This window comes from Colius striatus, chromosome 6 (genome assembly GCF_028858725.1).
Source record: "Colius striatus isolate bColStr4 chromosome 6, bColStr4.1.hap1, whole genome shotgun sequence".
NCBI classification, from domain to species: Eukaryota; Metazoa; Chordata; class Aves; order Coliiformes; family Coliidae; genus Colius; species Colius striatus.
The window spans coordinates 34,450,216-34,463,900 of record NC_084764.1 but is presented as its reverse complement, the minus strand read 5'-3'; the positions used below and the strand labels follow the sequence as shown (position 1 = coordinate 34,463,900).

Genomic DNA, 13,685 nt, shown 5'->3' with positions numbered 1-13,685 from the left:
CCATTGTTTCCATTGCAGCTCTCATCTTCCAGAGTCAACAACATCACCTGCAAATGCAGCTTCATACACACAACACAGTTCAGATGTTAGTGGCTGTGGCTCAGTCCCTATTACAGAAAAGTCTTTGAGTTTCTGAACCTGCATGCTCCCACCAGAATAAATGGTCTTATGACCTCTTAGAGAGTGGTGGTCAGTGGGCAGAACCTTGGGCATGGCCTTAATTCCCACCAGCACGACCTCTGCAAGCCATTTTGGCTCCTTCAACAGTCCTCAGCTGTTTGAGCTTGTTAGATGGTAACCTCTCTGGAGCAGAACTGCATCTCACCCTGTGATCATTTGATGTGGTGCACAGTGTGGGTTTTCCACTAGTTGGGGGATTGCTTTTCTCAACTGGAAAGCAGTATCTGGCAATGAGAAGGATAGTTCTCTCGGCCTGGTGTGTTTCATTCCATCCCCGTGCCACCACATCCCTTGTGTATTTAGGGGAAAGCAGACGAGGGGACTGAGCTGGGAGCAGGTTTAGGTGCAGCGGGTGCAGCAAGTGAATGGCAGATTCTGAGCAGCAAGGAAATGTGGTTTTCTCTGCAAGATCTGTGAAACTCCTCATTGTACTAAGTTCTGTTTACATAGGTGCAAAAGGCAAATGTGCAAATTGACACAAGAGAAAAAGACATGAAAAACTATTGGATACAAAGATTCCCATCTATGACAGAGTGGCTTCTCTGGGCCATAAATCCCTGGAGAGCAGAAGGGTGTTTTGGGACAGCCATCGCTGTTTGACTTGTTTTTAAATACTTCCTTGACATCCTCTGCTGGGGACAGAACACAGAGCTGAAGGGCCTCATACCTGACTCGGTGTAGGGTTAATTTTAATTCTGGTTGGTTCTGCAATCCACTTCACTGTGCAGCCAAAGAGATGGTTTTGAAGGCTGAAAGTAGAAGCAGCTTGGGGAGACTCAGAGAGGAAGTTAATCCTTTGGGTGACTGTGAGTACTAACCTTCCCTAGCCAACCAGGGATGGTTTTATCTATGTGGATTGCAGCGATAAGAGCAATTAGGCAACGTTAATTGTGGTGGAAACCCAGTGGCTGTGGTACCATGAAGAGTGAACCATTTCCCAGCAGGTGAAATCTTGCTGCTGGGAAATCTCTCTGCTGGGGCAGAGCAAGGCTTTGATGACAGAAAAAGATTGGTATAAACCTGTTATTAATGCAGTGAGAGACTCCCTCGAGTGTTCATGTTGCTGCACCTGATTGAGACAAAGTAGGTCTTGTTTTATTGTGAGTTTGAAGAACTGCATTGAAGCAGAGTCTGAATCCTCTGCTGTTAGATCTGAGGGATAAGCAGGACTCACCAGAGGGTGAGCAGCCTCTCCCTTTGCTTGGTGCTGCTTAAGCACTACCATGAAAAGTGCAAGACTCTGGCCCTAAGTCACCACTATTGACAATCCCATTTTAATTAGCACCATGCCTTAAATGTTTAATTATGTTGTTGGTCTGACATGTCACAGGGAAGTGATTTCTTCTGGTTTTTCTGTTGTTTTTTTTTTTTTTAATACATCTTTTAGATGTTGCCAACGTGCTCTCCATCCATAGGATGTACACCCAGAGCCTCTTGGCAGAGGTATTCACAAGATCACAGAATGGTAGGAATTGGAAGGGACCTCTGAAGATCATCTAGTCCAACTCCCCTGCTCAAGCAGGTCCACCTAGGTCAGGTCACACAGGAACATGTCCAGGTGGGTTTGGAAACCTCCTGAGAAGGAGCCTCCACACCCTCCCTGGGCAGCCTGGGCCAGGGCTCCCTCACCTCAGCACCAAATAAGCTTTTCCTGTGTTTAAGTGGAACTTTTTGTATTTCAGCTGTTGTTCCATTACCCCTTGTCCTGTCACTGGACAGGACAGAAAAAAGTGTTGCCCCATTTTCTTGACAACACCTTTTAAATACTTGTAAGCGTTGATGAGATCCCCCTCAGCCTTCTCTTCTCCAGACTGAACAGTCCCAGATCCCACAGCCTTTCCTCATAAAAAAAAATGCTCCAGTCCCCTGATCACCTTGGTAGCCCTGTGCTGGCCTCTCTCCAGCAGTTCCCTGTCCCTCTTGAGCTGAGGAGCCCAGCACTGGACACAGGACTCCAGATGAGGCCTCACCAGGGCAGAGTAGAGAGGGAGCAGAACTTCCCTTGACCTGTTGGCCACACTCTTCTTGATGCCCCCCAGAATGCCATTGGCCTTCTTGCCCATGAGGGCACATTGCTGGCTGAAGTTTAGTTTATTATCAACCAGAACTCGCAGATCTGTCTCCACAGAGAGAGTCTTGGTAGAAGTTTATTTTATTTTTAAGGAGGGCTCATGGCATTTGTTTACTAATTTATTTGTTTTTAGTTCTACGGGATGTCTACTGGCTCTGCAGGGTTACTGGACTGTGCAGCAGCTGACTGTCTTTGCAGTCATGCTGTTGAAAATCTTCCAGATTTTATTAAAAAAATAAACAAACCGTTCTCTGCTTCAGTGTTCTGACTAATTTTAAAGGTTTTGAATAGCTTTGTAGCATTGTACTTGCAGAGCACCATCAATTCCTGGACCAGGCCAAAGTCAGAAGCTGTTACAGCTAGCTGTGGCGGTCCCTCAGGGAGTGCAGCTCTTCCAAGCACTAGCACGAGCTCCTGTCAGACTGTAGGACACAACTAGAAAAAGCGTGGTAAAAATGTTGTAAGTTTGTCACCGGAGAAATAGACTTGTGATTTATATGCACTGTCCTTTGGAGAGGAGGAGGAGGAGGAGGTGGCTCATAGATGGGAATTAATTAGCAGATGGAAAAAGAAAAGCTTCAAACTCAACTCTTGATTAATACATAGATGGGGGGATTGGGACCAGAAGACAAAAGACTCTGATGCAAAGAGTGCCCCAGAGGAGGTAAGGAATGTGTTGAATTAAAGCCACAAGAAACTGCACACAATAAGATAGCAGCGTTTTGGGAGACTTGGCAAAACTGCTGACATGGCAGGAGGGGATGGGTTGTGGTTTGTTTGTGTTATTCCCTCATATACTGCAGGTAGCAAGGGAGTTGATAGGCAAAGAGACTCCAAGACTACAGCCAAGACCCCAACTTGAATATGCATTTTGTTTCTTCTGTTACCTTCCTTTGTCTCTTCTCCAGACAAAGGCAATAAACTCCCTACTTAGAAGGTTGCTGTCATTAATTTATTTGAGTTTCTGGGTCGTATGCTGGATTTGCTACCACAGTTACTTAAGCTGTGCTGCTAGGATCAAAATAGACAGTGTTTTTCACTTTTTTTTCTGGCATAGACTTTGGAGAGCATTAGGCAAAAGTATTATGGCACGCTAATGACATTTCCCAGCATTCACTGAGTGTAAATACTTCAAATAATTTGGGAGCCAATTCTATTTCAGAAACTAATCCAACTGTACTCAGCAGCGTTGAAGCCAAAACCGTCTGAAACGCTAAAGCCACTTCCTTCTATGGGTTTAGCAGATGAATCAAGTGAGGAGTCAATACAAAGAGGTGACTATTTGCCAACGTAGTTTTCTTTCACAGAACTTTCTCATTGGGAAAGTGTAATGTACAAGGTATTTGAAAATATGCTAATGGCCATTGTAAGTACTGCTGGAATGATAAATAGTGCCCAGAGAGACCTTTGACACTCAGAGGGCTGGTGTTAATCTGTTGTGCTCTGTACCTTTTGTAAGGTTACAGAAAAATCTCTTGCTGGTATTAGTTTGGTCCAGTGTTTTCCGTTTTCCATCTGAGGTATCTGTGAAGGCCAGAAGTAGCCAGTTAATCTGTTTCAGATTGGATGTTAAACTGGAGTTGGAACTGTTCAAGGGGTTTTGTACAAGGGAAAGCAGTCATCCAAAGGTGTGTAGTACAGTGCTCAGAACATTCAGAACCAAATCTGGTTCATTGTGTTTGCTTTGTATCTCATGGTTCAGATGTGGAGGTTGATGTTCCACACAGGAACAGAGCTGTGGGAATGAGTCAGGCTGCAGTGGAGGTTTGTCCTCTCTGGACCACGACTGTAGCACAGTGGAGTCTGGGATATTTTGGGAATTTTTGAGGGACGACATTTTGGCAACGCAGTCTATTCTCTGTATAATAAATTCCCTTGGGATGCTGTGAGCTATGGAGAACAACAAGCCTGAGGCCCATTTAAACTAAACCTGCAGGGTTTGAACTGTCGTTGGCAGCACCAACAAGGGTTGAAGAAACACGAAAATAACTTCTCAGTTCCACTTACACCTTCCCTGCCTTATGGTGTGTAACTTGGTCAGGCTTGGGATAGTGTGCTTTGTGCTTGATGGTTCAAACAGACACAGGTTTTATGTGCTTGTCAGACACTACCAGAAGCTTTTGCTTTTGATCCCTGTGCTCCTTTGCTGACTGCCACCTCCTGTGACAGCAGGCTGGCATCACTATAGCCTGGGGGACACCAACACAGTTTTGTTGGGAGAGGCAGATGTGCAGCTTGTTACAGTGCTGCTGAATCTGGCCTGGAGCTACCAGGGCTGAACCCCTGAGTTTCCACTTGTGCTAAAGCCATTAAAGGCCAGACATCGCCTTGTGCTGTGCCGTAGCCTGAATGGTACTGCTGCAGACCATACAACTGCTCAGCCTGCCTGTGGAGAGTACACAAACCAAAACAGAGAGGGCATGGTCTTCTGATGTAGAGTGCCCAGCATTTTAATGATATTTAACTTCTTGAAATCCAGTCTAATTTTACTTGGTGTTTATCATCTGCTGTTCTTTCAGAAATGTATGAGTCCAGGGTGGGTGAGCTCGTGCTTATATGCAGTGTAAGCTTTCACTTACAAGACTGGGTGAAGTATTTCTTGGATGAAGACGACCGTTAAAAGAGATTGTGGTGAGGGCAGGATGTATTATGAGTAGGAAAGGAGTTGAGAGGTCCCACGTTTTAGTTGGAAGGTAACACAGAGGTCCATTTGGGGTGAAGGCAGGTTGTGAAAGTGTGAACTAGGAGGACACATCATTTGACAAAATTAGCATTAGTGAGAGGCAGTGGTGAAAGAGTAAAGATTGGATCATGAAAGGCTGAAATTACAGCAGTAGATAGATACAGCAAGAAGAGAGGAAAAGGTAGAAAGCATTGAGGAATAGGAATGTAGGTTATATGTTGACATGGCTGCTCATAATTAGGATCCAGGCAGGGCAGAAGAGAACATACATGGGGAAACCGTTTCAGGTGCTAGGCCAGTCACTCCAAACACTTGTGTGCTACTTACTGCAGAACTCGTGTGGCAGCACATTGCCATCAGTAGTATTTTGTATCAGTGAAGAGATAATCAGTACCATCAGTGGTTAGCAGCTGACAGCTAAATGCCTGGCAGTAAAATTTGCTGGTGGAAACATCAGTGTTTCCAAATAACTGTTTCCTACTCAGAATCAAGTTTCTGAGCTTCATGTTGGGGAATTTAAATTCTTTCTGTCAGACTGCAGTTTTCCTTGAATCCCAAGAAAAGAGGTACGGATAGAACAGCTCAGATGTTTCTGTGTGGTTTAAATTACTCTCCTTCTTAGTGAAACTTTAAAATGGTTGTTCTCTGTTTCTAAAATGATTTGTAAAGAGCAATGCAGTGCAGTGAAGAAAGCAGGAGTTTTGTACAGGCCATAGCCATGGGATGGGATGCTGCAGTAATGCCTTGCACCCTCTCCACTGTCCCAAAAATATTTGGGAGCTGTTGTTAAGTCGTATTGTATGTCAAGCTATCTAAATGGGGACTGGATAACAAGAGTTAATGAGGGTAGGGGGAAAAGACTGGCAGCAAACCCAAATCTAAGTAAAAGCCTGGATATTGGGAAAGCCATCCTTTTCATCAGCAGAGAGAGAATCCTCACGAGGTTCAGGAAAGTGGTTTGGAGTGAGTGAGTGAGAACTGAAGAGCATGGGGGTATCTAGAAATGAACACAGAGGAGCAGACAGCCCATGGATACTGCTTGGCTATGGGGTTTGTATGCTGGGCTGAATGGTTTCTGCAAAGATGCCACTCTCTGTGGAGATTCATCTCCTTGTTTGGAAACTAAAGTTGTTGAAGGAAAAAGCATTTGAGGAATGGTCGCAGCAGAGATGATAGTTGCTTCTGCAAACTCAGGAGGTGAAAGTCCCTCGATCGTATAAATACAGTGAAAGCATTTGGACTCATCAGGGACAGCACGACCCTGCTCTCCATCCTTCACCTTCCCAGACAGCAGTATTCACCCAGTCCTGTTGATAAACAGCATCTCACTTGTACATAACAAATGTTAATTACAGTGTTAAAAATCTCGGGTCTGCAAAGTATTCACAGTCAAACTCCCTAGCGAGGCTCAGTGGGTTGGCTTTGGAGCACGTCACACCTCCTGCCAGGCAGCTTGATGTGTCTATCCAGCATCCTGGGACTCATGAGGACCACATGTTGAGGACACTAGCTCAGGGCAGAAGTGCTGGCACCTCAAAGATCTGGCCTTTAATCAGTGCTTCTGTCCCACCCTTTGGTGACACTGTGCATGTCAGTTGCTCCTCCCAGTTGTGTGCAAGCTCAGGATGCTGCCTGTCCCTCCCTCTGTTCCCACACAGCATCAGCCCTGTGATGCAGCACTGAAGTAATGCAGAATAGACCAATTTCAAACAGTAACTAGGTGGTCCTGCTCTGGCAGAGGTGTTGGACTATATGATCTTTCGAGGTCCTTTCCAACCCATAAGAATCTGTGATTCTGTGTATTTCTTCCCCGAGGAGCCTTCTGGACAATAAAGGGATTCACAGCTGGCCCAGGAAGAGCTGTAAAAAGTGACCCTGCATCTTTTTGCAGGATCTTGAGGATCACTCAAAGCAGTCAGTGGAGCACATGAAAATATTACCAGAAATAAACTTGCTTTAAAAACATCAGTCAGGCATGCTCAGAAGACCTGGTATTACTGTATGACAGGCACTAGAGCCATCAGATCCTTCCCATGCTGCAGAGTGGGGTCTGTGGATCCAGCAGACACATGCTCTCCATGTAGAACAACTTGGCAAGGCATCTATCCATGCCAATTTCACATAGGTGAGAAGTATTGTCTGCAGGTAGGCACAAGTGTTAACAGGCCATCAGTTTACTCAATGATCTCCTCTTTAAATATGGATTTATTTGGAATCTACCAGGCCTTGCTTTGCTTAGCTTCTGAAATCTGATCCAATTGCATCACACAATGCAAATTTGAGCAGTCTTCTTCCTCCCTGCCAGCTGTGCTGGAGAACAAGCAGCTGGTTGTGCCAAGCAGAGCAGCCTCGACTGCGAGCTGTGATCGGCAGAGAATATTCCATTGTAATGCTGCTCCGTTGTGTCCTGTGTGTCTCGCTGCAGAGGTGAAATTACATAATAGTAGCAAGCTGGAGTGACTCACCACGCTGCTCGTGTGATTTACAGCAGCTCCCCAAATGATGTTTTTGCTCAGCATGCCACATAACCCATAATTGCAAACATGTGAGTAGACAAAAAGTACATTTTTCCAATTCCGTGTTATTTAGCATCAAGCAATCTCTGATGGCTAAAACAGATGAAAACCTCTTTGTATGGACATATTGTCACCATTGATCTAATTCTTTTTATCTGACTGTCTCCCTCTCGATGAAGTGTTTTCTACAAATTCTTTGTCTTACTGTCTTATTTTTTTTCATGCTATCCAAGGATATTTAATTTTTTTACACTATTCCAGTGTCTTGTGCCAAGATCAATACTCCAGCTGCCTGGAAACTCTGAATTCCTTTGTTTTGAATTCATTCTTGTCGTCTTTGAACGACTATACATCTCTCCTATCTCTGTGTCTGATCTTTCAGAATCATTTTTGGTATATTTTAGCCAAACTTTTCTCATGGATACTTCTTTCCATCTGTTTGCTACTTTTCAATCAGCTTCCTGTCTATATTTAGCCTGCACCACCATTTCCTCTTCCAAATCCTTTTTTGGGGGGACTTTTTCTGTAGGTAACCCCATTTCTTGCATAGAGTCTTCATTTATTAATTACAAATGAAGAGGTCATATTTTATGTCTTCCTCCCCTACAAGCACAATCTGCCTAGCTCACTCCTGGATATTTGTTCAGTGTTTTCTTTTTTATTTCTCTAATGGGAAGCTTCACACTTTCCCATCCCTTTGACATCAGTGTTGCAATGTTACTCTGGTAAGAAAAACTTCATCTGTACAGGGAAAGTAGGTTAAGGCATTTTAAGCCCATTGCTAATTGTCCTACCATAAAACTGGAGATCAGATTATCCCTTCTTCCCAGACCCTTGATATTCTTTAATATGCATGAAGATTTTAATATTTTCTGTCAGTCTTTTTCTAGCCAAAACCACCTTCAATTTTTGCCCATTAATCCCAGTTCCTAGAACTGACATTGCCATTGCTCCATGCTCAGCAGCCCAATCAATGTGCTGTCAATGGGCAATTCCAGCTGCTGCCAGCAAGTTTTTGCTGTTATGGGGATGCTTCTTGATTGTGATTTTCATACATGACAATATTCACCTGTTCTTTATGAGGAAAGGCTGCAGGAACCGGGGCTGTTTAGTCTGGAGGAGACTGAGGGGGAATCAACAAGTATATAAATGGTGGATGTCAGGAGGCTGGAGCATCCCTTTTTTTATTGTATCTAGCAACAGGACAAGGGATAATGGGATGAAGCTGGAACACAGTTCCACCTAAATATAAGAAAAAATTATTTCACTGTGAGGGTGAGGGAGCCCTGGCCCAGGCTGCCCAGAGGGGTTGTGGAGGCTCCTTCCTTGGAGGTCTTCAAGACCCACCTGGACATGTTCCTATGCGAACTGACCTAGGTGAACCTGCTTCTGCAGGGGATTGGACTGGATGATCTCTAAAGGTCCCTTCCAACCCCTACCATTCTATGATTCTATGATTTAAATGTAAGAAAAAACTATTTTACTGTTGAGATGAGGGAGCCCTGGCCCAGGCTGCCCAGGGAGGGTGTGGAGGCTCCTTCCTTGGAGGTCTTCAAGACCCGCCTGGACACATTCCTGTGTGACCTGCTTCTAAGTGGACCTGTTTCTGCAGGGGATTGGACTGGATGATCTCTAAAGGTCCCTTCCAACTCCTACCATTCTATGATTCTGAGATGCTGCTTTTGACATATCAAAGATGCTTTGACTTGAAGATGGAAGCTTAAGAAGAGGGCGTGGATTTGGCATTCAATGCTCTGACCTCATGGACAGCTAGAAGGGTTAGAGAAAGACAGTACCTTCTTTGATGTGAGGTGCAAGGCCTTTGCCTCCAAACTTGCTTAGGTTTGATTTTCTTGACTAACTTCTGTAGCTTTAAAATGCACCAGTTAGTTATCTGTGAGCATTCAACAATTTCCTTCAGGAAGTTTATCAGAGAAACGGGAAGAATTAATCCATCTGATTTAACGGCAGAAATCCTTTGTTCATAGCATTTATGAGCAAGGTGCATTAATTCAAGCAAAACTGTAGCTGAAAGGGAACCCGCAAAACAAGCACAGCATGAAATCTGTGCTAAATTTATGGAAATTGTGTTGCCTTTGCATTTTTTCATTATTAAAAAAATACTATTTTTGTTTAAAAAAAGACTCTTGACATTTGAAACTCTTCTACTTATGTTTTCCTGCCCCAGTGAAGTGTTTCTCCATACAATTGAACTCCACAAAGCCATTGAGGATTTACTGAAATCAGTCAGGGATGCACTCATACAAGTGTGTTCCCTTCTACCTTTGTATTCCATGGTTATATTCATAAGGAAAAGTCTGCTAGTCATTGAGACATAAAGCTCATGATCACTTGAAAAGCCCTGCTGAGGCCTCATCTGAAGTCCTGTGTCCAGCTCTGGACTCCCCAGCTCAAGAGGGACAAAGAACTGCTGGAGAAAGGCCAGTGCAGGGCCTCCAAGATCCTGAGGGGACTGGAGCGTCTTCCTTATGAGGAAAGGCTTTGGGAACTGGGGTTGTTCAGCCTGGAAAAGAGAAGGCTGAGGGGTCACTCACAGTTACAGTTATTTGAAAGGTGTTTGTCAAGGGGATGGGGCAGCCCTTTTTTTCTATTGTCCAGTGACAGGACAAGGGATAATAGACAAAAGCTGGAACTCAAAATCTTCCACTTAAGGAGAAACTTGTTTGGTGTTGAGGTGAGGGAGCCCTGGCCAAGGCTGCCCAGGGAGGTTGTGGAGGCTCCTTCTCGGGAGGTTTCCAAACCAGCTTGGACACATTCCTGTGTGACCTGATCTAGGTGGGCCTGCTTGAGCAGGGGGATTGGACTGGATGATCTTCAGAGTTCCCTTCCAACCCCTACCATTCTGTCATTATAGCAAATGGGCTGTATCTGTAAACATCTGCTATGTTCTATTGTATGTAGGGAAGTTGCTTCAAAGCCCAGAAAATAAACCCAACTCTTCTTAAAGAGGTTGTTAAAAATACTAGCTACGCTGTTACTTGTCAAACAAACACGTGAAGAATCCAAAGAGAATTTACAGCAGTGCTTGAGACCTCTTGGACTTGTCAAAATCATATAAATTAAGAGGAGCTGTACAAAGCAGTACATGTTTTCTGGGTTACGCATCCCAGACTTAATAGTGAAACCCAACACACAAACCAGTTTTTCCCTAGAGAGAACGTGGTGGTTCCCATACTGCCTGGAGCAGAGTTTTATCAAAAACCTTTATCTAAATTCTAACTTCTAGTCTTTCACATCTTGCAAGCTGGTTGAAGTTTTGTTGATGCCAAAGGAAGAATAAGAGTATTAACATACATATAGAGATATTAATGATCACAAAGCAGGCACACGTCTAGTATGGCCTAACAGGCTGGTTTGTGGCAATGCTGCTCTTCAGAGAGAGGCTGTCAGCCTGTGCCGATGTTACTTGATGTGTCACTGCTGCCATTCAGGCCCATCCACCCCAGCACTGGGCTGGCTCCAGATTCTGGGGAGGACATCCACTGTTTGGAAGGGGAATTAAGAATTTTTTCCTAGCATCTATGAAACAATTTCATAGATGCAACAAAGTAAACAAATATATCTATTTGTTTACTTTGTTGCATCTATGAAATTGTTTTTTAAAATTTCTGTTGGCTTTTGTCCTTTTAAATTGAAGTGTCAGAAACGTGCCAGGCTATTGCTCTGGTCATAAGATATTTTGCAGTAGATTTTTTTCTTTCTTTCTTTGCAAAGGGTATTTAGAATGTGCAAATGTGCTTATGTAGCTGTGCTCATCCAAAAATGCTGCCATGACAAGGCAGCCTGTGCTGAGGACTTTTTGCTTCTCTTCTGAGTCAGTGGTGGCTGAGTGGGTGTGCAGGCCATATGCTCTATCAGAGTCCTCTTGAAATGAAACACTTTTTAATGAGGAGCCTACGGTGTGTGATCTCTTTGGGTTTCAGGCAAAGAACTAGAATTAGCTTGCAGCAATCTTCCCTTCTGTTGCTGGTACCTTTGTGCAGTGAGCAGCATTGTCCCTGTAAAACTCAATCAGCTTCAGCTGGGGCTATCTGACAGCTGCACAGGGGCTGCTCCAGAGGCTTCTCACATGCTCCCTTCCCTCTCTCAGATCCCTTTGCTTCTTTTCAGAGCTTTCTCACTGTGTGCTGAGCTGTCTTAACTGATGGATCATGTTCAGGCCACCAGGCCAGCCCTTCTCTGTTGATCTGCAAGAAATATTTGTGCCTCGTGCAAAGCATGTAACAAAGAATGCAAACTGAGAGGATGGTGTATGTAGATAACCATTGCTGAGCAGTGCTAGGAAACCCCCATGAAGGGCTTAGCATTTATCAAGGCCCATGGCTTGTTTTTGAGTTATGTGTACACTTTCAGATCTCTGTGAGTGTTCAGTCGTGTGTGGTGTAACTGTGGCTGCTTCCTGTTTTTCAGGAGATGACTTTTCATTGATACAGCAAGAAATATATATGGTTAAAGAATGCAAACATTGCAACATAGTGGCCTATTTTGGGAGCTATCTCAGGTAAACTCCACTTTTTATGCCTGCATTTCTGCTGTTCTTTCCTAAAACAATGCTCAGCCTGGTTTAGTGCTTATGTCCTCTCTCAATGTTCTTGTCTCGGTTGAATTCCCTTCAGTTCCCAGTTGGCTTTGGAAAAAAAAAGTGACTAATACTTTGTTTTCTCTACTGGCCAAAAGGCTGGAATATTTTTATCACTAAGAACAGAAACTTCCTCTAGAAATTCTTGCAATGTATCCAGTCCTACTCACTTGCAGAGCAGATTTTAAACGTTTAGCACTTCCAATATAAAGCCAACTCATTCTCTATCTAGAGCAGAATTGCTTTAAGGTATTTTATTTAATGGTAGTCTTGGTATTGGGGAAGTATAACTGCTGAGCTGCAAGAGCAAAACACCAAATCTGAGCTGCTGCTAATAACATTTTTCATAATTCTAGTGTAACAGATGGAACGTTCTGAGAGGCAGAGACAAGATGATGCCAACTGGCTGCATCTTCAAGTCCACACATTAAATGTTATACAGAAAGATGGGGAATATTTTCCATTTCTGTGGAACTCTGCTATTTATCAATTGGCTCTGTGAGAATATGTATCACTACTTTGTCTGCTTGGTCTTTTTCTGTGAGGCTTCATCCTTTGATTTCTTGAAGGGCTCCATTTTTTGAAGTAATATGTACAGCCCAAATGGACTTCAACAGGAAGAAAATGGCTGAATTTCTAAATTCCAGGGACCCCTCTTGGAGGCCATGAGAAGTGTTGTTTTAGATATAATTAAATAATTTCAAACAAAGAGTGAAACTTTGAGTTTTCTGTTATCTAATCTTGTTGATAGCAGACAAACCTCAGGTGTTTATTCTGCATCCTCTCCACTGTGGCTAAAAGTTGAAGCAACACTCTTTACATTTGCTAATGTTTAAACACTTCTCAGTGGCTGGCATAGAACTTTTGTTTTGTTACATTGAGATTATTAATACCATGTAGAATGTGTAACTGCTACTCATATAGCAGAATGTATGTTTTTAACAGAGTGATCAAGACCAGCAGAAAATCCTTTACGTAACCATTATTAGCTCTGTTCTGTCTACAGATCAATCAGCTTCTAATGCCTGTGTTTTAACTTTCTTTTGATAGCCGTGAGAAGCTGTGGATATGCATGGAATACTGCGGTGGGGGATCCCTCCAAGATATTTACCATGGTACTTTGAAACGTATTTAAACATTTATACCTTCTGGAAGCTTTCAGCAAAGAAAAAAAACAAATAATAAGCAAACTATCAGGGAATGGTTGCTACTGGACAGGCACTGCACGTGGTTTTTCTTAGGGCACAAAGAGTGGTTTTCAGCCACAGTCAACAGATTTTGTTGAGAGCACTTTTCAAATAGGATGACTGTTGGTTTGGGCTAATGCCCTGTCATTCTAGGGTGGAACATGCTTTATTTTTTAATCATCACATTGTTTATTTTTCTGTATGAGCTTAGGAGACTGACCCAAAGAGTTATTGCAGTAGAGAGCTCTTCAGCAGCTGCATTTGCTGTACACTCGGAGCTCACCTGCGTCTTGGCTTCTCACAGCCCATGTTTCAATGCCACGTGCAGAAGCAGGTTATCTCCTTACCCAAGGAGTGGAAAAAGGCCTCTGAAAGTTTTGCAACCAGAAATGACACTAATTGGATATAGACAATGTACATGCTGCGAGGAAGCAATTTTCACTGGGAA

General features: G+C 43.5%; 1 protein-coding gene across 5 annotated transcripts in view; it reads left to right on the top strand.

Moving 5' to 3' along the window:
• Nucleotides 1-13,685, top strand: part of MAP4K5 (mitogen-activated protein kinase kinase kinase kinase 5) — a 71,813-nt gene that overhangs the window by 24,004 nt on the left and 34,124 nt on the right. For all 5 annotated transcript variants that reach the window (XM_061998563.1, XM_061998564.1, XM_061998562.1 and 2 more), the window contains exons 4-5: nucleotides 11,882-11,972; nucleotides 13,101-13,165. In XM_061998563.1, the coding sequence (XP_061854547.1) occupies nucleotides 11,882-11,972; nucleotides 13,101-13,165 (156 nt within the window). The remainder of the gene's footprint in view (nucleotides 1-11,881; nucleotides 11,973-13,100; nucleotides 13,166-13,685) is intronic.